This window comes from Leuresthes tenuis, unplaced genomic scaffold (genome assembly GCF_036924035.1).
Source record: "Leuresthes tenuis unplaced genomic scaffold, fLeuTen1.0.hap1 SCAF_7, whole genome shotgun sequence".
NCBI classification, from domain to species: domain Eukaryota; kingdom Metazoa; phylum Chordata; class Actinopteri; order Atheriniformes; family Atherinopsidae; genus Leuresthes; species Leuresthes tenuis.
The window spans coordinates 15,069,010-15,093,942 of record NW_027325361.1 but is presented as its reverse complement, the minus strand read 5'-3'; the positions used below and the strand labels follow the sequence as shown (position 1 = coordinate 15,093,942).

The following is a 24,933-nucleotide window of genomic DNA, read 5'->3' as shown; positions in this document are numbered from 1 at the left end:
TTTGCCAATAAATCACCCCGGCTGTCTTTAAGAGAATCAATTAAAGACACAAAAATGAATTACTGTGTGTGTGTGTGTGATGGTATGAAGTGACATGTGTTTCTTTGCATCAGTCACCTGTGATGGCTGTCCGACACACAAGGTGTGTGTAGGAGAAGTGCAGAGTCGAGTTCAGCATAAAATAGGACTCGACAATTCGCCTTGCTCGCTCGCTGGCATCGTAGAAGAGGCGAGCACTCCTCATTGGCACTCTGCCCTCATAACCATACTGCAAGGAGGAGAAAACGAAAGATTATAAAAAGCATTTAAAGAAGCAACAAGACAGATCCAGTTCACATCTGCATGAGTTGGAACACACGACGTGCTTAGCAATGACACTGTTGTAGCTTTGAAAACAATTTGGACAGATTTCTAGATGAAGTCATGTAGTGGAGCTCAGGGAGTTGTTTATGCTTCATAGTCAGTGTACCTGCAAGGTTTTGAGTACAGTGGCTCCTTCAAACTTCTCATTGGGGGTGTGTGGAGACATTCTCCCTCTGTAGCCATCTCCCGCCATGGTCACAGACTGGAAGACAAGGACAAAGCCACAAATAACCTTAAAACGCACTTTACTGAATCATAGACATATTTTTGTCCATGAAAAGTGCTTCTTTTCCCATAACTTTATAATGTCCTTACATGTGCCAGGTTTCTGAGTTCTGTACACTCCTCCTCAGATATAACATGATCAAACAACACTCGCTGAGTCCCGTTCAAGGCCACTGAGTTCTGCACCAGCTGGACACTGTCGTATACCAAGGGGCCACCTGCACAATCACAGCACAGAAGTTAAAGACCACGACTTGCCATCTATCCCATCTCTTAGCAATTCAGCTCAAAGTCCAATTACAGTCCAATACAGTCCAATAAAGTCCAATACAGTAACTGCCTAAGGACAGAGGGTTACCTTCTCTGAGCTGTTGTGGGGCAACAGCAGTGACATTCTTCTTCTCTGAGATGGGAACGTACTCCATCCAGCCGTCTGTGCCAGTGGGAATCCTGGGAGAGGAGAGAAAAGAAAATCCAATCATCACTATGACTTTAATCTGCAATAACTGATTACTTTAGACACTGGGGCAGATATAGAGAAATATTAATATCCATTTGAACTTTTAACTTTGCCTTGGTCTCAACCTACTCCTGTGGGAGGAAAAATACCTCTCTTTTTCTTCTAAATACTCCTCTTGTGTTTTCCAGTTCATTACTAACACCATTAACTCTAGATGCTGAGCATTAAAAAACTATAAATATATAGTTGGGCTTTTGAGCCCTTTACAAATAGCACCTTCGTGGTGACAGATTACACCATAAATCACGGTTTCAAGAAAATTACTTCTGGCTCTTAAACCACTTTGGTTCAGGACTCTACCCACATGGATTGGGTGCAGAACTTTTGAAGGCATCAAAAAAGATCACAGCTGTCGCCTTATTTCCTTTCATGTTATTATCTTTTTACTGTAGTCTATTTCATAAAATCACACAAAAGCTATCTTATTCTGATTTTACATCTAAAGTTTTTTTTTCTTCTTATAATAGAGAGTAAACTACATAAAAGTACACAAGATACAGAAGAAAAGGCTAAGCTAGCAAACTAGCCGTCATTACCATCAGTGACGACTGGTACCCTTTTAAATCAAGAATACTTTTTCACTGGAGGCATATGCATACCTGCTCTTTCAGACAGTAAAATATGGAAAAACTCTGAAATAAGCATTCCAACAAAACTATTATTTTTATTTTGAGCATTGAGGCAACTTACAGTATTTGAACTGCTCAAAAATAGTAATAATATCATTCACTCACAATTTACCTGTGAGGGTTAGTTTGCATTGAATGATTGTGGGAAAAGCTGCTGAATGCCTTAAGTTACATTTACATCTTTTGATACTGTTTTTAACTTAGGCAAACTGCATGTTAATCTATTGAAGAGTTTACAATTCAGGTCTTTTTACCTGTTTGAGTCATCCCTTCCACCTGTGCTGCTCCAGTAATTCTGCAAGAGAGACAAAGGGAAATCTGTAAGCAGCTTATATCTCACTGTTAGAAGCTTTGGTTAATAAATACAGCTATAATACACCACAGACAGGGTTCTTCTAATTATTTAGACCTCACGAGATGTCGTAAAATCCTGAGAACTTTAAAACGTGAAAGGTCTTGGCATGACCAGCAGGTGGTGGTATTGGTTGACCAAACAGTGCAGGGCAGCTGTGCCAGACACCTGTTACCCTGCTACCCTGCAATGAGTCAGCTGGCAGCAGGGGCTCATTGAAGCTGTTACACACTCAGCAGGAGAGCTGCACCACATCAGAGACATGTGGACTTACTTAATAATAACCACATCTTTTTTCTAGGAAAAATTCAGAATGCAAGGGTTTAGGTTTGCCACCAAATTCTCACAGTGATCCTCGAGGTTTTAGATATAATTGAAAAATGAACACAATTCTGGATATTGTTGTATTCTGTTAACTCACCCCTTCAGTGAACTCCACACCCATTATTTGGCTGCCAGTCAGAAGGAGCTCGAGTTCCCGTTTGTGCCTCCTCAGGTACCACTCAGCCCTCTGTGGACCCCACACACATACATCAACCCAAATGGTTTATGACAACAACTGCAGTAAAAAAAAATACATTTTTTTCTCCATTTTAGCTTAAGGAATTTTGTCTTTTAATTCTTATAGCTTGTGTCTTTCCCAGACTAAAATAAAAGGATAAGTAGAGCAGAGCTCTGGCAGTGTAGCCCTATCTCAGAATATTAAAGAAACTGAAAATGTATGGGTTCTTCCTTTGTCTGTGCTTCACCTCTTCAACAAGGTTAATGAAATTCAGCCTGGAGTTTTAAGTTTTTGTGTGATCTTGTTTACAGAGAGACAAATGGTACTGAAATCATACATAGAAACAACAGCTGCTGCATTTAGCTTTGTGTAAAGGTGCTATTGTTTATGATGGAAAAACGGGCAAAAAAAGTGTTAACATCTGTGGGATTTCACCAAAGTTAAGAGGCTACGCTAATGTAAATATTCTAAAGTTGGCAATAAACTCGTCAAGGACTCAGTTAAACTTTAAAAGCATCTTTAAGAGGAGTGAGGTTGTGATGAAACTGTGGAGAAAGCTACATTTTTCTTTTCCGTCATCCTCCAAATAACCAGCTCCAAAATTGTTTAAGAGACTTCTGCAGGCACTCTGACCCCACTTTTCCTCCTCCTCCTGAGTTCCTGAAAAGCAGATTTCTTTGGCAGGGAGGCAGGTTGGGTCTGGCATCTAGGACTCCACAAAATGTGCTCCCTGAAGCGGGGGGAGAGAGGCCACAGGGAGAGGAGGCAATCTGTGGGCCAATTACGGCGCAGTAAACTGACGGGACCGGAAAAGTGGGAGAGCTGGAAAAATGTAAGCTATAAGTGAAAAAATGTAAACATGTTGCTTTTTGCTCTCTTTATTTTCTCTCACACTTTATCACATCCTGCTGGGAGCCTTGCTAGTTCTAATGAAAAGCTGGCTTTCTAAAAAAAGTATTCCGTGTATTTCGGACTTCAACAAAGTACTGCTTTCAAAGCGAAAGGGAGAGATGATCAGCCCGGCAGAAGAAACCTTCTTATAGGCACACACTCATACTTTAATTCCTTATTAGAGTAATTTTGTTGTTTTAAACAAACTAGCATAGCAAAAGGTGCTTTAGAGACACAACTGGATTGAGAACATATTTAATGGAAAATAAACTTTATAAAGGCTAACTCTGCCAAGTGGCTATTTAATAAAAGTTTATCCAAGAAATACAGCAAAAAGGCTGCAACCTCTCATCTCCTGTCAAATGAACACCTTTCTCACAATCTGCACTATGTCTTCAACTTCTCTCCATCCTTCCACTCTGCACTCTACATAATAATATTTTATTATTTTCAATTTGATATTTGAACATCATTGTATTCTATTTTCAGATATACATTACACAGTGTATAACCATTTGTATATATATGACATATGGCCCTTTGCTGCATGTCAACCCCCCTTTTTTATGTTCTTTCTCTCTGTAATGGGAAAAAAAACGAACTACTGTATCTTTCACCCACCCGCGACCTCAAAGCTACCTCCTCACACACAACAATGGCATAGCAGATCCTGACCTCTCGTGGCTTGGCATCATGCCCCAGAACCTCTCTGTAGTGCTCCATGTTGTCCGTCATGAATTCCTCTCCCTCATGGAACAAAAGGTAGGTCAGAGCGCACTCCAGCGCCTCCTTCAGCCTGTCCACTACACAGAGAAAGAGAGACCAAAAAGCAGTTTAAGGAGTTTCTCTTTATGGTTTGCATGTGGATACGTCTCTGTAGTGACACATACACACGAAAAGCGTTTTGGAGTATTAAACCATCTGCTGGATGAACTGGATGACTTGCTTATGTGAAATGTTAAAATTTGCCTCTATTGTGGCTGACATTCCTACACTATTACTACAATGGAGTAAAAGCTGCACTCTGGTTGACATAGTGGAAACAGCACACACACACACACACATCCTCGGGGGTGCTCATTACAACAGCAAGACGTCAGTGATAAAGTGAGACAAAAGGACTGCAGGGCCATCAAACACAAATCCACAAACACACACCTCCTACTCCACACATGCTGCTAAGTGCACATACAAACACATTCTTTTCTGAGATTTGTTAAGGTGCAGGGTTAACCAAAGACTTCCTGCCTTGGCCGAAGCAGCAAATCTTGTGGTGGGGGGGTCGAACGTTCCCAGGTCAAAAAGAGTTCAGAGCTCAATCAGAAAAACTTCACTGAGAATTTGTTCAAGAAACTTGAGCAGATAAAGCGCAACAAGCGACTGCTGAGTGATGGCAAAGGTCCAGTATGGCAGTTTGGTGTGGACAGTGTAAAACAAAATAAGGCCACAGCACTGCTTAGTGCTACACTGAGCCAGTGATGCTGCTTTTTGGGCGAATAACAGATTAACTGAGACGTCTTCAGCTTTTGGCAATAAGTATACTGGCATTTAAGTTAGGACAATAATTGCTGGACACACCCCACACCCATCAACAGGTGTTGGGAGGCCTGTTTTCAATGTGTTTTCACAAACTTACTGTTCCACCTTTCTTTATTAGAGCCACATGCTTATGTCTCATTAGGTATAATTTAATGATCTTACATCAACGTAGCACACTGTCTCCCCCAGGCGGCTTGTTGCTATGCCAACCTCCTTTCTTAGAAGAGCTTTTTCAGTTCTTTCACCAGCCCAAAAACAGATTCACACACACTCATTTTCTCCCAAGAGCCTTAAAGTCACATTGCATTCAGCCAAACAAATGCTCAAGCAGCCGTGTTAGATAAAAGTCAACAGAGATAAATTTCTAAAAGGGTGTGGCTCTCTGACTCAACCTGTCTGCAGCTCTTTGTGGTCACCATGATTACTTGCATGTGCCTGTATGTATTTGGGCGTAAAACCTATGGGTGTATCCCTCCTCTTTGTTTATACTTGCACCCAAGATTCCGTCAGATGCCTTATCTGAGAACTTCAAACTCAGTTTGTCAAACTCTGAAAATTTGATTCTCTTTGCTACAAAGAACAGTGGAAAATGAACCCACTTCACTTAAATTTCTGTATATCCTCAGACTAATTTTGACATGTTAAAAAAAATTGCTAAAGACCAACAGCATCCTACCTTTGAAATAGGCAAACTGAAGGTAGTCGTAGTGCAGAGGCAGGTAGTTCTCAATGGGTGAGAGGCGGCCTGGCCTGGTAGCAAGATCTCTGACACACTCGTGCTCACAGTGCAGCACCTGAGTGAAGTGATCTGCAACAAAATGGTTTCAGGTCAGTTTTTCAGATGAACAACAGTATTTTGAGTACAGTAAGTGCTTAGTTTGACAAGAGTTTGTTTATTGCTGGCTTTACTAATATAATAGTTTGATTCCTAAGTTTTAATCTATTAAATGTGGAATAACCACAGTTTTTTTCCAAGCCTCCAAAACCTTGGATGAATTGGGTTTTAGCAAAGGGGAGATACAGAATCACGCCACTGAAAGACAGTGACATACAGTATATACCATATATCACAGCCCTGAGGATTAAAGAACATTGTGATGTGTGCTGATGCTGGACATAACAGAGAACATGACATGAACTACTCTCAACATGCATCTTTGGGGGTAAATCTTTTTTCTAATGTCTAGTTTTGCTGGAGGGTCTGTTTAATTTGTCCAAACACATATTTGTGGATATAAAACAGCGGAATGAGTTTGTCTGGATGAGCTGTATCAAATCGAACGCAGCTAGGCCAACATCACGTAATTCCCTTTCAACAGCACAGAGCTTTCATGTGTTAGTGTTTCCCACAGGCGAGGATAAGCCCTGTTGTTTGTTCATCCTTTGAGGACTCCAGATTTTACAGGGTGCTACATATTACTTCCTTATGTCCAGAGCTGAGAAGATAGCCAGCCCTGTGGGTAACAGCATACTTGTCTATATGTGCGTGAGTGTGTGTAGTTAGCATGTATGTACAGTGAAGTCACTTTTGAGCAGCTGCAGCACTACTTTCCTCACTCTCAGATGAAGGAGTTGTGGTATGTTTCAATCCACTTAAGGGACTCAAATGAGTGGAAATCAAAACTGAATCGTGCAGAACTGCAAAGGGATGCGGGTCAAAACATGAAATTTAAACTCACACAGGCAGAACTAATTCTATTAAATCCTTTCTTTTTTATCCAAATCACGTAGCAGATTATGTTACAATCACAAATAAATACATCTTTTCACAAATGAACATTATGATCACAAACTCTTCCACAACAGTGCTATGCAAAATAATTCCTTGATTCTAAGTAAAACAAAGCCTTGCCAAAACTAATTAGCCGTCATTCGGTGTTTATGCAACCCGGTCATTCATATGTGAGCTAAAGCACACCTGTCAGTAATTAGGCTGCAGCTACTGCACAAGACCTGCGTCAGTTTCCAGAGAAAAAAGCCTGACTCATGTCCACGTGGTGCCCCTGACCAAATCTGCTGCTTATGTCTAACAATATCATCATGTAATTATGTTCTTCTGGAAGAGTTTTGCTGTGGATACGTGTCTTTCCTCCACATCAAACATGCCCGGTGCCAAGCAGGAAGACAATCAGGGAAAAAAGACTTCTTTTAGCACCACTGTAGTGAGGAAAACAAATGGTGTGCAAACAAAACTAACTGATAACACAGGCTGTAAAAGGCGAGATTAGGGCCTCTTATTTACAAGCTTCATCAAAAATGCATGACTCATATTTTGTCATTAAACAGTACTGTCGCTCCTCTCTGTCACTGCCAGTTTGACGAGTGCCAGTTGTTGCTGTGCTGAGCTGTAACATAAACAGGCTGGAGTTTTTTCCCCCCGAAGAACTGAAAGATTATTTCAGCACTGGCTCTTTTATTTCCACTGAGGTTTAAGTTACAGGGTTGATAAGGCAAATTAAGCCAGTTGAAGTGTAAACGTTTCTTCTCACTCGAGTGTTGAGACAGCGCTGGTCAACTGTCTAAACAAACAGTTAAAGCAGGGAGTGCACTTCAGCTGTATTAACATAAAATCACCTCGATTAAGGTTACACAATTTTATTGGTTGTGAGTGATTTGACCACTAGAACATTACCGCAGTGAAACTCTGTTTCATAACCCCTTGATCATGATTTTTGCTGTTTCTTCTCATCTTTTCTGGAGCCTTTTCTACCACAGCCACTTGTGGGGCAGACTGTGTTCTCTCAGCTGACTTAGAAAGTACATGAATGACCGAGTTTTACTTATTTTTCTTTCGAATAGTAGCAACTACTCCTGTGGTACATCATAAAACTAACAGAAATTTGTGGAAACTAAACATGAGATGACTGAGACAGAAAGACAATACTCAACCAATCTGACATCCCAAAGGATTATTTCTGGTCCATGGAATAGATTCCTGCCTTCAAAATGACTTCAAATAGTTGGACTGCTTTGTCTACAATCAACGGTTTTAAAAATGTTTCCATGTGGTGATTTTCAGGTGCAAGAATGAGGTTCAAAAACCTGAATTCCAAGATGTAGCTTGCAGACATTTTTAATTTTTCCACATACAGAATTATAGAAATAGAAAGCAAGAAAAAAGACACAGAACATTAAACCAACAAAATAGAGATTCAAGAAATGAAAGTCTGAAAGGAAACAAGATGATGCTGGTGGAAGGAGGGAGAAAAACAAATTATTTTCAGGTGTCTCAGTGACCTTTGACCCCTAGAGGCTGAAATCACTTCTAGATACTACAAGCTGAAAGAGACAAACTGAAGTAAGGCTCAAACATAAATTGATATAACTTCAATTTGTACAAGATAAGCTAAGACATGCAATAAGACATTTGTGTTCCTCGAAGAATAAATTCCATGAATAAACGCACAAATTCCAGAAGAGAAACAAAGCCACATGAGGCTGAGTTGTTGGAATAGAGAAGAAGACAGTGGTCTTGTAGTGAGTCAGCGCACTCAAGCTGCTCTTTCGATCTGACTTCAAGTTGCTTTCCTGGACCGTGAAAGAAAGTAATAAAGCGTGTCTTTTAAATTCCAGAATTGAGCATCACAGCTAATAGTTTTGAACGGCTCTCAGTACATCGTCATTCACTGGTACTAAGCCAATCCCACAATTGTTTCCTTTTGGGGTTTTTTTGTTTCATTCTCAAGAAGCTGTGTACAGTGAGGTCATCTTTCCATCTGGGGATCTGAAGAGTTTGCTAAAACATAAAGTGTAATCTCAATACGTCCAAAATCAATATGTTGATGGGTGCAGACAGATCTGCTGGATCTGGTGAGTGCAGTGACTGTTCAACGATGAGGTCTAACATGTCTTAAAGGCATCATAAATTGCTTTAGTGCTGCAATATAATCTAACCCTTTAATGCGATGTCAATAAACCCAAAATGCAAACCAGGATTAAGTAATAAAAAATAAAAAAAGTGTGCCAGAAAACATTTCTGAGTAAAACCATAAAGTTTATTATTATTATTGAAATTCAATTTCAAAAGCGGCTTCATTTTTTTTTTTTTTCTGGCACATTTTCCACCCACTTCAGAAACTAAAATCTCTATTGCTGCTGTGGTAAAGCCATACAACAACAACACATAAAATTCATGGGGGTTTCTGGTAATCCTGTGAACCTTGTAAGTTTTTTTTTTTTTGGTAACACAGTTGCGTGCACTGTTGAGTCGAGCTATGGTTACAGCTGGGCCATTTAACTCAACCACCATTGTTATGACAGCTTACATGCACGGGAGCAGATCTGAGTTATTGACTGAAGAATGTTTGACGGTGCAACGCTGCGGACCGGGTGAGTGAACGTTCAACACATTCTGCAGCTTCCAACTTTCTTAGTGGGAGATCATCGCACACGTAAGTACGGCCAAATTCAAGATGCAAGATGTTTGATTTAAGTTACTTAACTGGACATATGGTCTGCTGATGCTATAGCTGTAAAATCAAGATTTTATTAGAGCAGAGCGACAGTCTGCAATAGTTTTAAGCGAGTTGACACGTAGTCTTAATGGGCAGATTTTCAGTCACAATTTCTGACATGTTTAGCTGTCTGACAAAAGAAACAAAATAATCTGTGAAAAAGAACTATATTAATGTACAATTACACTTTGCACTGAGGCCGATTTGAGCCTAAACTGAATGGATACATGCAGAGTGAATAATCCCCCACAGCATTATCTGGGTGAGTTAGTGTTTGGGTCAAAATAATTACTAAGGATTCGGTAAGTTGAAACTTTCAAGCACTTTACTTCTTGTTATCTTGTTACAAAGAATGGAGAGTGCAGATTAAACTGATGCTCAGAAGGCGGTCATCTGAGACAGCTTCTTATAACATGAACACAATAGTTGTTTCCCATGGGAGTTGCTTGAGCAGTAGTTTCCCACCTGCAGGTTATTTTCTGTTGTGGCTGCAGGTATTCCACTCAGTACTGACCTTGACTGCATCCACAGCTGTTCTCGGTCCAACACTGAGAATTGTTCCATAGAATTATCACATTCCATACATGGTCAGGAGATTTTCAACTTGGTTAAGGACTCATGAAGTTAATAACCTACCAGTCACATAATACAAAATCAATCAATGTGATATAATCATAATTTTTCTATTTTAGAGAAGCACGATTTCATATAGTTGAAACACATTTTAAAAGTTTGGTTTTGGTCAAACTGAAAATAATTTGTCTCTTAATTTCTGTCTTGAACTCTAAATAATTAGCATTAAACGCAACCTCATACTTTGTGTTGTTCCATTGAAATACCTTTCTGTTGAAATTAATTCTGTAAAACTGTTCACATGGGTTTTCAAAGTTTTCATGTGCAATAGTCTGGTCATAAATATTGCTGAAGGACTCGAGAGTGACTTGAAACCCGCTTAATTCTTCTTCTCAATACCTCCTTTCCCAAATGTCTTTCTCTCATCTGCCCCTGACCTTGTGTCAAGAAAATATCAGGCTTATTTGAACACCTCCTGAGCATGAAGAGCTCCGTTTCGCCTTGTCTAAGCTTGCCCAGGCTCTCTTACCACCACCAAATCCATCTTGTTCACAAAGCCATGCAGTATTTCCAAAAGTGTTGATGGAAGAGTCATGATAAACTGATGAAATGACCTGTAATCCAAAGCTTGTCTTTTAAACTGTAATGAACCTCATCAATTAATGCAATTTCACATTACATTTTACATAAATGAAGAATGTTGGTTTTAGTGTTAGCGGAGAAAAGAAAGAAAGAAATAAAACATCACACAATGATATTACAGTATAATTTAAACCACAACATGTTAAAAACCTGTATCAGCAGCTGCCACATCAACGCTGATTCAACATCAGCCTGCTTTGGTTCACAACATAAACAATATTGACTTAGATCTAATTAAAAACATAATGTAGGTTTTTAATTTCAGTCCATAAAAACAGCTGATTGAACCAACCAATCATTTCATGTGGATGCCTGTGCTTGAATTTTAATGTAGGATGTAAGACTGAACCCTCTTGTTAACCCTTGTTCTATGTTACATGAAGATAAATAGAGGCTGCTTTCTTTTCCAGTTCTTTGCTCTTACCTGATACGAGTTCATGAAGGCTGTAACGGTAGCGGAGATGATCATGGCTCTCAAACCTCTGTGGACCTTGGCACAGGGCCCGGCAGTCCATATCGGCTTTATAGTATTCCACCAAAGCTTCCTCGAAGAGAGCAACAGCTCCTTCATAGTCGCCTTTATCGTATAATCTCACTGCCTCTGTGAAGGAGCGCTGTGACAGAGAAGAGAGAAACAATGATGGTAGAGATGAACCACAGCGCAAGCATTTACACCTTTAAGCGAAGAGATTACCCTCCGAGTTCTGTAAATAAACCTGCAAATAGTTCATAAAACTTTTTACAAGCCCTCTGGTGAAGATCAAGTTTTCTGCAGCAGCTTTGGAGTAAACAGGAGGAGGGGAGAAAATGTTGGCCTGAGCTGCAGCCTGAAAGACATACTAAATTCTTAAGAAATGAGTATGTAATAGTACATACAGTACATTTATATATAGTCCCCAGAGATTGTTTTGGACAAGATTTCTTTTATATATATAGGTAACTTTTAATAATAAGATACAAAGCCACTGATATATCAGAAAAAAGGCAGAATCACAATGTAGTTTTTCACTGAGTGAATCTGAATTATCTTCCAGACGAGAAAGGAAAGAACTCAAAAGTATGAGATAGAAGGGCCAGAGAAAGAAACAGCTAGCGCTGCAAACAAAAGAGCCAAAACTCTTAAGCATTCAAAGCTTCATTATAACAAGTCACTTAAAGGCCAAAAGTTTCCATCCATTTAACTCTATGGACCATTTACACAAAAGCCCGCTTATAGAGAAACAGTGGCTGTACCCTTCCCCCCTTTGGAAAGAAGAGAAGCAGAAAAAGTGAAAACACAGGCTAGACTTTTTTTTTTTTTAACAAAATCTAATAAAAAGATGTATAAAGGATCAAACATCACACAAAGGTTCCACAAATTAAGATTTTTCATCTTACCAGGTGAGGTCGGGCTTCTCGGTCCACAAAGTGGTCCTCCTCGATGCCTTCAATGTCTTTGTACTGCTCCAGGTTCTGGCCCATCTCCACATGTTCTGGATTGGCCTGAAAATATGTGTGAGCTGCTGCTGCTGCCTTGTCAGGCTGCTTCAACTAGAAAGAAATAACAAGCAGAGAGAAAGGAAAGCAAACAGACATAATTAGAATTATAACAAGAGCAGACGTAAACGCTGTGGCTTGTTAAAATCACTCTTCAATACATTTCCATCTAAAACAAAATTAACCTATATTTAAACGTTTCAACAGAAACAGAGGGGCAGGTCTCCTTTAGTAAAAACTGTTCAAATAAAAAGGCTAATTGTACATGTTACTTTGAAGCAGTTAGCAAGTTTGCATCTGCAGGAAGAAGCAGGCCACTTGAGAAAAATAAGAGTGCATTCAGACCTTTCTTAAAAACATTTGTTTTGGATCCACTTCAAGCAATATGTCTAAGTTTTGTTTAATCAGAACAGAGAGAATTATAGGAGACTTAAGAGGATGCACTGTTCCCATCCACATCCTGTTATCAAAACTGGTCTGTCAACATTATGGCTAATGTAATGGATGAGTTCTTTGCACTCAAAGAGCACACACAATGACTGTAAGTCATTTAATGGAATAGTCACCACGGGAATCCCATCTGCCTCCTAAGAAATGTATCTTACTTAAACACAGGAAGAATTTATTGCTGCGTTGGACAATTTACAATTTACTGCGCTGGATGCTTGGAGAAAGTGCAAAAAGAAAAAAAAATGCCATAAATTGTTATTAGCAGTAAATAACTTTGCTCTTTGACTTCAAGTGAGGTCCTTTTTGCCATTTAAAAAAAAAAGAAGTTGATGCACTTCTTAGGCACCTGATGTTACTCACGCCTGGCTACGTGTGTGATCAGCTGTTTTGATCTTGTATGAAAATAAACAATACTGGTTTAAAGTATTGTTAGCATCTTAGCATGAAATCTGTGTTCACCATCAGAAAGATAGGGGGACATATCAGGCTGCAGAATGAATGTGGGATTCGTCACATAGCTCTCTGATGGCACGACTGAAAGAATGCTGATATCTATGGAACCTAAAACCTCTGCACATACAGCAGGGTACATCACATAGAAAACAGTTGAGCTCGTTTTTTTTTACATTTACATACAAAGTGGCTAAAAGCTTTGAGCTCTGTGGTATGATTTTTCTTCCGTTCCAGTCATCCTTTGTTATATAAAGTTAAAAACCAAGAAACCTTTTGAAAATCACTTCCAGTAAAAGTAGCGCTGTGTGGTGTTTGACAATGACTGAACTGGGTAATAAGTGGAGAGATGTGAACAGATAGCAGAGGTGGATTTTATGAGGACTGTAAGGAAATAAAAAACAGATACAGCAAGGTGAAAGTAGACAAGGCTTGAGAAAGCTGTCTGTTGAATATCTCCTGCAGAGACGTTTGACAGCATTTGCTTAAACCCTTCACCTTTCAACAGGGGCGAACTTGTAGCAGATTGCAGTGTTTCACAACCTCTCCACTGACAGTTGATATGGTCAGTCTGGCTTGGCTGCCAAAAATAGGATTGACTTCTCCACACACTCCCCTCTGTGTTTTACCACTGGCTAATATTCGCTTGCAAAGGACATATTTTTACAAGAAAAACCTTTGTAATGCACTTCTGTGTCATTTTCATGCGGTCAGTTGGTGAGAAGCAGCTTATGAATCCTAGCTTTCATCCTCTGGGATTTGGGGAACCCCTATTTTTAAAAAGCAGAATGTTCTTTTCTGAAGAAATCTGAAAGTACATGAAAGTACATACTGTTGATACAGCGTGCTTTGTGTTTTCTGCAGGGAACACGAACATGTTCCAAAAACTCTGCACAACGCATCATGAAAGATATACTGCTCTGATGGAAGAAGCAGAAAGTCTTCTTCCCACAAACAGACCACTTTACTGTGATGAATAACGACACTGTGTTATAACTTTGGTCCATTTGATGCGGCAGAACATGAGGCCGAAGAGAAAATCCCAGCAGGATATGCTCGATTAGCCCTAAAAGGATAAAGGAAGAAGTTGGTGCTGAGAGCATTCCTGGCAGGATCACCTGGCTGGAGCCACCAGGAGGGACTCAGCATGGCTGACCAAACACAAGGGGAAAAAAGAACAACCATAAGACCAAATGATCGATTTCCTTGTCCAGTTTTTAGATGTTATATCAAGTATGAAACACCAAATCAACAGACTCCATGGGCCAGATGATTGGTGAGCTTGTGTTAATTTACTGGCTAAAAAATGTGTTGTGATAGTTGTAAAGAATCCATTCAAAACATCCCTTCTGATACTTATACCGCATATCCAAGAAACACAAGTCAACAGCACAGATGTGGAAAATACTCCTGACACATTAAATTAATCTACTTTTTGTACACCTATCTTAATCAATCACACGATTTGTAGCTTAAATTTCGTTCTTCCCATAAGAAGATAAGTGCCCCATTTCCATTACAGCACCTTTAAATTGAAATCAATATTCAGCATTCTGAAATGCTCTTGAATTTGAGACTCACGCATCAAATAATATTGCAAAATGTAAATATATGAAAGCTAGTTAAAACCAGTTTTTGCTGGCACCTGTCCTCACAGTAGAAATAGACTGACAGAAACCTGAGTAAATCAAAAAGTTGTCTGGAACACTTTACTGCACAATAAGACCTGGAATGCATTAAAAACAGATGAAATCAGTGAGGGTGGATTTTTTCCTTTAACTGATGGCCCAGCTTCAAGCACACACACAGACACACACACAGCTATGACATACGTCCACAGGTCCTGCATTCTTCACGTCTCCTTCAGATAAGTCGGGTAGAACATCTTTCTGTGGATTTGATTTTTATCTGTTGAGATGTTTTATCACCAAAGACTAAACAGAAAAGACCAAGTGGCTGTCCAAGGAAGAAAAATGTGAGGGCGAAGTTTGTGTGCAGCCCTCATCTTCAACATCATCTTCCTTCTTCCACACCACTACACTAAACATGCAGCTTTGGCTGACCAGGGCTAAATCAGTTCTTCAGTGGACTGACATCCCAACCAGGGGAAGTCCTGAAGGTTCTAGATTAATCACTTTTATCGTGGCATAATCATGAGAACAGCAAGCTTTTCCACTGTATTTGTCAGAAATGAAGTATTACAGAGTGAGTTTAGCAGGAACTGCTGTTTAAAATCATGAGAAGCGCTGAAGCATCCTTGAACTAAACCCTGATTTTTTTCTCTTGAATGGTTTAGAAAAAAAGCCCAGATGACCAACACTCAATAATGGAGTCAGTGACATTTTCTTGCATTCAGACATATGAGATGATCACTTTTTATTTAGATTGATAAATCACAGAGGTTTTACTGTACCAAGCTGTGAAAATGCAAGAGGCCAAAGCATTAGGATTGTAAATTGAGAACACATGCTCCTATGTCAGCCTGAGCACAATGAAGCCCTTAGGATGACAGGAAACAAATCAGTCATGTGTTTTAAGTTGTGTGTAGTGAGTAGTGTGATGGAAAACAATACAGTTTGAAAACGGCTTTGTACATATGGGTAAAAATGACAGAAGAGAGAATAAAGACACCCTTTAACACTTTGAGCTGTAACTGTGTATCATCAGCCACAAAACAGCATAATTCAATATTATCATTTAGCATATTTTCAACTGCTAATTTATGCTTAAAAAAGTAAGAATGTTGACTTTTTGTGGTCAGTCCAGCAAACTAAATGTGGTAGTAGAATATGAAACTACTACATTTGCCCACAAAAACTTTGCAGTTACACAATAAACAAATTATACTACAATTCTCTTACTTTGTTCCCTACACAGATCCAGTTTTAGATTTCGATTCGTCAGCATGTTAACGTTCTACAACTTCCCAAATCATGATGTTCACTTTCAAAGTCTAATAGTGTTCATTTAGCCACAACTGCTTATGAAGAAGAGGGAGGTTTTCATACAGAAGGTTGGTATGAAACTCATCCTGTAAAGTTATTTTCTACACACCATGGACATTTCTACTTCCCCTCCCAATTGTATGTCTGAATGTAAGAAAATGTCACTGACTTACTTTTTTAATTTGAATTTCTTTTCATGTGGTTAGCTCTAGACGTTACAAATAATATATTCAAACTATGACAAAAAATTCACATTAATGGGTTGTTTCCCAACAGGAAACAAGAACTTCTGAGTGCCTCATAATTTATAACCGTACTGTAGACTGCGAAATACAACTTTATGGACATGTGGACAAACATTTCCATCAGGCGTCCTGCGGGATATTTGTAACTCCATTTTATTCACCTTTTTGTCTTTATTTTGTCTTAGGAAATCCGAGACTTAACTGGACAATTTGAGAGTTGTTAGAAAAATTAGTTACATGAATAACAAGTATTAATGTAGTGTTGATGTGTTGATGGAATACCCCTACTTCACTCACATTGAAACTCTTCCAATTTCATTTAAGTCACTCTTCTTCAAACACAGTTTGTGAAAAATTGTTGTTGGCACAACACAGCTGGAATATTTTAACTCTACGCAGTTTGTTTCAACTTTAATCTACAAGATTTACAATCGCAGCACCGCAAACTCTGCCAATAAAAGCAAACTTTTGAACATATTCAGCGGTGTACAACTTGTACCTCATGAGCAAATTTTTCCTTCCATATAATTTAAAAAAAAAGTCACCTGTAGAGATGAATAACTACCACTCAGTTATACTCCTCAGTTTGGCCCCTGAGAGAAGAACTCTTGATGTGGGCACAGTGTTGGGCCAAGTCAAACGCACATTAATATGCTCCTCCAGGCCTCCTGCTTGATCCACAGGTATGTAAATAGGTCTGAGATGGCGTAACAGTAACAGCAAAGGCACTGTGACACAATGAAGTCACTTACACAAATCCTGAGGCAGAGCTTACATTATGACCCCAGAAAAAAAAAAAAAAAGAGACAAGCTTGCAGCAGCTGTTCACAGTGAGTGGTCAAAGCTGTGCTGAGCCGAACATCTGAGAGACAAGTCGCTGCAAAGGTTTCCTGTGGCTCCCAAGAAGCTGGAAACTTCTAGCGAATTAGACAGACATCAGTATTCAGGTTTACTGTGGGAAAAAATGCAGTTCTTGTGAATCAAATATTCACAAGAGGTGAAGACGTTATGGTGAAATCAAACAAATCGCCTATTCTTTCAGGCCTTGAAGTGAAAGTGAAAGTGAATGGCTGCTTTACCTAAAGTAGAGGTAACTACTTCGAATTCATCCATCAGCTTCTGCTCAGTGATAAAAGTGAGCTTTTTAACTCATGTCCGAACTGTCAGACACATGAAAACATTACACGCAGAAGAGAGAAGTGGCGTTTTCCTCAGAAAGTCAATGCGGCGAAGGAATGTGCAGGAAGGAAGAACTGTCACAGGAACACAAACCTAAAGATCACTGCGGCAGATGTTGAGTAAGGGGTGTGTTAGCACATCACGACACATAAACATGCATAAAGATGGTTTCTGGGCCCATCACCAACTTCATCTGTCATCATGTCTATCTCTAATCTATTTGGTATCAAACATGAAACGTGTCCAGCTAAACTCGATCTTGTTGAGAAACTGCTGAAGTTAGAGGATGGACAGAAATTGTCTTTAAACCAGAACATAATAAAATGTTCAGCTTGCAAATACTCAGAGAACTAACTCTTCTAACACTGATAACACGGATTTGTTAACGCTGGTGAAGACGTTTTGTCTGCCCAAAATGGTCCTCAAACATTTCAGTCGTCTTAGTGGAGCTCCCTTCCATTTGTACGCATCCGGGAAGCATTTTAAATGGAAACAAAATTTACTCCTCTTTAAACACAGAGGCCATAGCAAGTTTACTCTTACTGAACAAATATTTGTGTGTGAGGTATGTGTGTGTGTGAGAGAGAGGGGGGGGTTCCATTAAATATGTCTCTTTGGTTCAGCAGTACCTTTTAAGTGCAGATTTGTTTAAAGCAGACCAAACTAACTCACAAGTTACAGCAGCTCAGATACAGCACAAGGTGACAATTTATAGAGTAGAAAATAATAAGAAGCCCATGTTACAGTTTATCAAGATGATCTTGACAAAAAATGCCTTGACAGTGGTTTGCTGCTTGTCAGCAGCAGAATTATTAGTGGTGTTGGCTTTCAAAGTCAACACTTTATTGGGATACTCCCAACATCTGGACAAATTTACACTCTACTTATTCTCTAATCTGTCTACGATTTAAATCATGCGTTCATTATCTTAAAACTATCAAGCCAAGGCTTCTGTGCTTGTGTTTAGTATGTGTTGAGTTGAAGATGACTGAGAAGATTGGATTTTTTGAAAATATGGTTTCCAATCCTTCATTTTTCATTTTTATGGTAAGACAACATCACCTCATCACAGATTCCTTTAGGTAAAGTCACTTGCTACAGACACAAAGGCAGTCCTCTTGATGAACTAACAACTTACTGGGGTATAAATCAGGAAAATGTTATAAACAGCTTGTGAAGGACTAAAGCCACCATGATGTCACATAATGTCACATGATGTTCTAGAATGGTGCCCCACCAGTGGCAGCCTCCTGCAGTACCTCTGGACATATCATGTTTGTCTCTGCGTGTTCTTAAGATTTTTCTAACGAGTTCTTTCTGTGAAAACACATATTTTTGTTGGTTTGGATGCTGCACTTCTGGACTGATTTCTGCTGGCAACTCTGGCACTTTATTTTTTGTCTGTTATGACACATGACTATGGCAACAGGGAGGCTATTTGCACGTGGGATCAGCTGATTGAGCTTTCCAAAGCCTAGGTAATGCATGGAAAAAGACCCAAAAATCCAGATGATTTGAAGAGGAAGTGTTTTGGATGCAGAACAGGAAAGAAAATGGAAAAAAAGTCCAAATTTCAAATGATTTCTTCCCCCGATAATTGTGGGAAGTGTGGAATTGCTGGGGGATGGAATGGACAAGCTTGGAGCACAGACAAGAACGCTGCAGGAGTTGGCTGTAAATTCCTGTCCATGTTGTCCACTGAAAGAGTTCATCTGAGTTACCTGCAAACTCATCAGCTAAGTTGTTGCCAAGGCACTAAAAACAACACCCACATTCATTCATAGTGATCTCTTGAGTTTTCCACACTTCAGCTTTCTAAATGTTTGTCACATGATCTTTATTTGATTGTTTATTTGGTTTTTAATTTGAGTCTTTATGTATAACAATAGCATATATTTACCAATTTTTTTCCCTTTAAGGATATATACAGTATGGGAAGTGTCCATTATGGATGAAAATGAGAAATGATGTTACTTTGTTGATCTACAATTTGGTTTAAGAAAGCAAAGCAAACAAAGACTTCAGTAGACAAACTGTTTGTATAAGACAGTGGATAAACAGATGGATTAAATAAAGAAGCCACATGTTTTTTAATAGCAAATCATGCAAAACTGCCATAGATGTCCCAAAATAATAAAACAAAGATAAAATACATAATTAGAAATGAACTAAATACGCCCATTTTTAATTTAACTATGAGCATCTTAATTTGAGTTTTACCCACTGTATGTACCAAAGATGTCAAACATAAACCACCCTTAGTTTGGAGTGTCTCATCCACTTCAGCCAAATGCTGAGTTTTTTATTTTTCCATCAACAAAAGTTCTGTGAACTGAAGTTCTCCCATTATGAAAAAATATGTCAGCTCCCCTATCCAAACAGACAAAAAAATAGAGATTGTCAAACCAATGACATCTATTTAATGGCTGTTTGTTTTTAATGATTGCCTTGGAGAAAAATGCATCTGTATAAGAGGCTTTGAATCATCTTGTTGGAAAGAAGGCTGAGGCAATTTAACAGTACTTACAAATCATAAACAAATCATTCAATTAGGATAGGGCTCCCACTGACTATTAAGCAAAGTCGTGTACTGCCTGTGATAGCTGCAGCAGCTATGCTGAATCAACATGTTGGCACCAATGCCTGGCAACAGGAACTTACATTTGTTAAGTTTGTCCAAATGGCTGATTGCCTTCCCATGAGGCGAACACCCCACTTCCACTTTCTCTGAATTATTTCAAAAGGCACACAGCAAGCACTTTGATTGATGATTCAAGGAATCCAGCAATTCCCAGAAGTCTGGCAAACTATTTATGCCTGTTTTTTAGGTGTGTGAACTGAAGTTCTGAAGGCGAAACCTTTCATTCAGCATACATAACAGCAAAAGAGTCAACACTAAGAGTAAGAGGGTGCTTATGATTTATGCGAGATACTAATTGGGGAGAAAAACATTAAAGGTTTTCCAGAGTAACAGCTACATCATGTACCTTTAAGTGTCATATAGATACCTCTGCAGCTCTCATGACCAAGAAACTGCTTCAGCACATGCTCACAGGCCACATAATGTCTTTACTGTAGCCCATTGCTTCATAATCTCACTTTATAAACCAGAGAAGGGTTTGTGTACGCACCACTGATAAATCAAATAACACTTTACACTCAATGTGACTCACGATTTTTTCCAAGCTAGTCAGGAAACCAGTCAGCCAGACAAGGTATACATTACATGCAACATGGCTAACACATTAAGCACATGCTGTGGAAAAAAGCGAGTGATGTCATTAGTTAAAACTTTCTACTTTGATGTTGTCCCTCCTTCTCTTCACCGTTCTGTCCATCAAGCCACCTCTCTACCGTTCCTCTGTCTGTTCTTGTTGACAGCTCTACACAGTGACCTCTTTCTACTAGTCCCCGGCCTGAGCGTGTTCCTCCTATAAGGTCACGTCAAAGGAATTCCTGAAAAAAAAAAACCTTACCGCTGTCGCTGCTAAAAAAAAGGCCTCTTTCATTACACATGTGAAGACACGGGAGGCACGGCGAGCTTGTGAAGATGTGCCCTCACTTCTGCGATTACACACACCTCTCGTAACAGCACAATTAAAAGAAAACAGTAGCAGCATAATAATGCCACTGTTCACAGGAGCAAATCTTGACTTTGGCTTGGTGTTTAAAACTGCAGCTTTGTGTATGTAAACGGCTGGCTTTGATTAGGGGAAAAAAACGAGTGAACATACTTGACCACAGCAGCCTGAACTCACAGAGAACCCAGAATGTGAAACAGGCACTCATGATCCAGAATCTATTAGTTATCAAAACATGGTTTGTGTCTAATATGAGCTAATGGGGTGTAGCCAACTTGAGCTGTGGAGGCTGATTGTACATCTGTAGCCAGGTCTGCCCGGTGACTGACATCATCTGGCTGGAGGAGGGAAATGAGTGCTCCCATTATCCTTGCCATCTTCACTGACTTCACAGTTAAGCTTGCTGGGACTTAATGCTGAGAAACTACACAACCCTTTCCTCAAAGTTAAACTGAGACCACCTAACACCACATCAGCTACTGTATCCTTGGTCAACCATCACACTTTTTTTTCCCATGTCCAACTTCGCTTCCTGGGATGTTTCAGATCACACAGGGCCTTTGTCTAGGAACTTCAAAATACACAAGGTGTGTACATTTTGAGAGTTGCAGACAGGGTGGAAAATCACCCATAATGTCTTCCTCCTCCCATGCCATTTTTATTTCCTCCTCAAACACCTTTCTCACGTTCCCCTCTGTCTGAAATACAGCAACACACACTTCTCTCTCTCTGGAATTTCCAAAAACAGACCTAGTAAGCCAACATCTTTTTTTAATCCCACAATCCTCTCATCTCACACCCCATCGGTTTCTATTCACATAAAGGTGCCCTTTTCCCAACTGGAAAAACTCTGACTGGTCCTAGAAATTTGAAAACAGCAGTGTTTTGACTCTGTCACTTTGCCTTTGGTTGAGGTTGAGAAGTGTGTATTAAAGGTGTATACAGTCTGGAATAAGAGCCCACGCAGGGGATATTACAGATACTACCAGCTGGGCTTTTTTTTTTTTTAAATGAAAACATGTGGGAAAATTACTTTCCTGCCAAGACAGGGATGGGAAAGATTTATGCCATTCTTATTTTTAGTGCAGGTCTTTATTGACTCAAAGGCAGAAAGGTAACATGAAAATTAAATTAAATTAAAAAGACACAATAAAAAACACAACAAGACTGAAGGTAATTAAATACTATACGTCAAGCACGTCATAGATAGTTTACATATTTATATGGTACAAAGTGAAAGCCAGTAGCTTGTTAGCACGGCTGCAACTGTGACTTTGTAATGTTGTAAAGTGGTTTGAGTTTATTTTGGCCTCTCCTGAGGAGTAGTTACTGATCAAGGCTTCCTCATTGTATGTCTCTCCTTGTTCTCTCCACCACATTTAGATCTGTCACTGAGACTGAGAGTTTGTTAAGCTGCTTAAACAAGAAAACCAGTTACCGGTTGGTTGGCAAACACAACAAGGAGTGATTGGAAACACAGATACAGTTGGCCAGATAGTTTATCATTACTTTGACAGTTTGTTACATGCAAGTTCTTAAGTTATTTTCATCACTTTCATGAATGCATCTGAACACATCAAAAAGCAACATAAAGGACAATGTTATACCTGTTACTCTTTAGTATCTTTTCACTTAAATCTTTAGATCTAACATCAACTGTGCCTGTGATGGACTGGTGACCCATCTATTGTGTACCCCACCTTTTACCCAGTGGCAGATGAGCTCCCTTGAGTTGTTGCTGTCAGTTTCAGAGCTTCCATATGAGACCTTACAGTCAACGTGTGTTTTTGAAAAGGAAAATTGAGATGCAACACCCTCAATAATTGATTGTGTTCCTATTAGTGCTGATCAAACCTGAAGCTGATAAACACTTATAACTGCTGCAGTCAATTGAAGTGGGACTGAAAACTGATGAAACATTTCTCCAATGAACTCTTTCTTTAAAATAGTTGAGAAATCAACTTAAATGTCACAAGTTTCTCAACATGCAACCACAACACTCAAAACCTTTGTCAACTGTTCACTTTTTTCTCCCAATAAAGCTTCAAAGACGAGGGGATTCCCCGTCTAAAAGGAAGATTACAAGGAGCAGAGGATTTGAAGGAAACATTTACAGCCCTACCCATCAGACACAGGGTCAAAGGTGAGTCTTTCATATACGTGTGGGCACACTCAGCCTTTCCACTTATAAAGACATCAGCCCACAAAAATAAGAAAATAAGGGGACGATGTGGCGTTTCAGTGTTAAATCTAAAGTATACAAATGTGGAACTGTCCACAACAGGGTCTACAAAAGAAGCACAAATGAATATATGCTTAGGGAAACTGTGTGTAGGTGTGAATCAGATAGTGGGTGTGAGTGCCCCAGTGGACAATGCCAGCATTCAACCAGCCACCCTGTTCTCACCCTGTCTGCCCCACACACGCTGTAGAGAACAACCGAGGGCGCTTAACCTAGAGACTAAAACACCTCAGAGCATAAGTGATGGATGTGAAAATCCCCATATCTTTGGAAACCATTGGAAGCCATCGAACACATTAACACTTTAAATTTGATATGATTTTACATAAATTACTCCTTTTGTATAGATGTGCACTTAGATTGAACTTTGCATGTCACTAAAAAAAACATTTGTCAGCACTGATGATGATGACAGAGTCGGTGTCCATGACAGAAACATCTTCAAAGACAATCAATCTGCTGGATGTCAACTGAATTTCTTACTTATTAGAGTATGAAGGATTTAAGTAGCCTGAAGGAGTATTTTCTGGTTGAAACTTCAAACAAGATGTAGCCTAACTGTCTGGTGAGGTCATGGACCCATCGTTTTCCGAGCTCTAAATCAAACAGTGACAGAGCAATAGTTTCCAATGTTTTCTCACAAAATCAATCCATCAATCAGATCATCAACGTGTGGGCCTTGAAACATGAATTCCTCCACTTAAGGCTATTCTATGAAAGAGGCCAAGGGAAGTAAGAAAAAACAGTTCAGCCAGCGTGAAAGCCGGCAAGAATGCGTTTCATTCAGTTGCTTTCTCAAGCTGTTGGTGGTTTGCAAGTTGAGACTAAGCAACCCATACCCACAGTCACGCATAAGGGCTACAATCAAAGAGGCCAGTAGCACATTATACAAAGCCAACTCAAATGTTTTTGAATAAACTGGCCCTGCTGTGGGTCCATTTACCCATGAAAGAAACCCCCCTTCCCCTTTACTGACTTTACACGAAGATGTAGAGTTTTCAGTGTCTTTCCCTAATTTCTTCTTTTTCACTACCTCCCCTGGACTTACACAATTTGAGTCCCCTGCTAAGACCAGTGCTAGAGAGAATGCAACTAGATACAGCAGATTTGTCCCTTTGGGGTTAAACAGTCAAGAGTTTACAGGGTGGGAGGGGGTAGAGGAGCTTATGAGGATCAGCTGTGGAAAGAGGAGACAAAATGTTAACTTTCAACAGGAGGCAAAAGGGAAACTCCAGTTCAGAAAATATAAGATGTGTGACTTTTTTATGTGAGAGTGAGAGATAACAATGTTTCCTATGATGTGGTGTCTGGTCTTTCTTATTGTACCGATCTCTTCATTCCTTATCAAACAAAGAACACCTGTTGCCTATGTTTGTGGTAGTTCAATCAAGATTTGTTCAGTGATGAAGGGGGTGACATGAATCACCAGATAAAATGACTCAACCTGCTTTTTCTAGAGGCCTCCAGAAGCTCATGAGTTTGGAACAACAGCGGTAGGCTTTCTAAGATGCCATATACGATTCTAAAAAAAACAATCCAAAATCACTAAGATCTGTTTTGGATATACAGAGAAATTATGCTGCATTTATGACTCTGTAACAGTTTTCAAAATGTTTGGTGCAAATTCCGCTGAGAAAGCTGGAGGCATTGTTGTGGAGAGAAGAAATTCCTGACA

At 39.5% G+C, this 24,933-nt stretch overlaps 1 protein-coding gene across 1 annotated transcript in view; it reads right to left on the bottom strand.

Annotated features, from left to right (window-relative positions):
• The window catches only part of p3h2 (prolyl 3-hydroxylase 2), a 54,257-nt gene that overhangs the window by 3,325 nt on the left and 25,999 nt on the right, over positions 1 to 24,933 (bottom strand). The window contains exons 2-11 of the mRNA XM_072389462.1: positions 12,068 to 12,220; positions 11,115 to 11,304; positions 5,698 to 5,829; positions 4,158 to 4,285; positions 2,511 to 2,600; positions 1,992 to 2,032; positions 947 to 1,038; positions 679 to 806; positions 470 to 565; positions 118 to 268 (exon numbers count right to left, since the gene is read on the bottom strand). Of these exons, the coding sequence (XP_072245563.1) occupies positions 118 to 268; positions 470 to 565; positions 679 to 806; positions 947 to 1,038; positions 1,992 to 2,032; positions 2,511 to 2,600; positions 4,158 to 4,285; positions 5,698 to 5,829; positions 11,115 to 11,304; positions 12,068 to 12,220 (1,201 nt within the window). The remainder of the gene's footprint in view (positions 1 to 117; positions 269 to 469; positions 566 to 678; positions 807 to 946; positions 1,039 to 1,991; positions 2,033 to 2,510; positions 2,601 to 4,157; positions 4,286 to 5,697; positions 5,830 to 11,114; positions 11,305 to 12,067; positions 12,221 to 24,933) is intronic.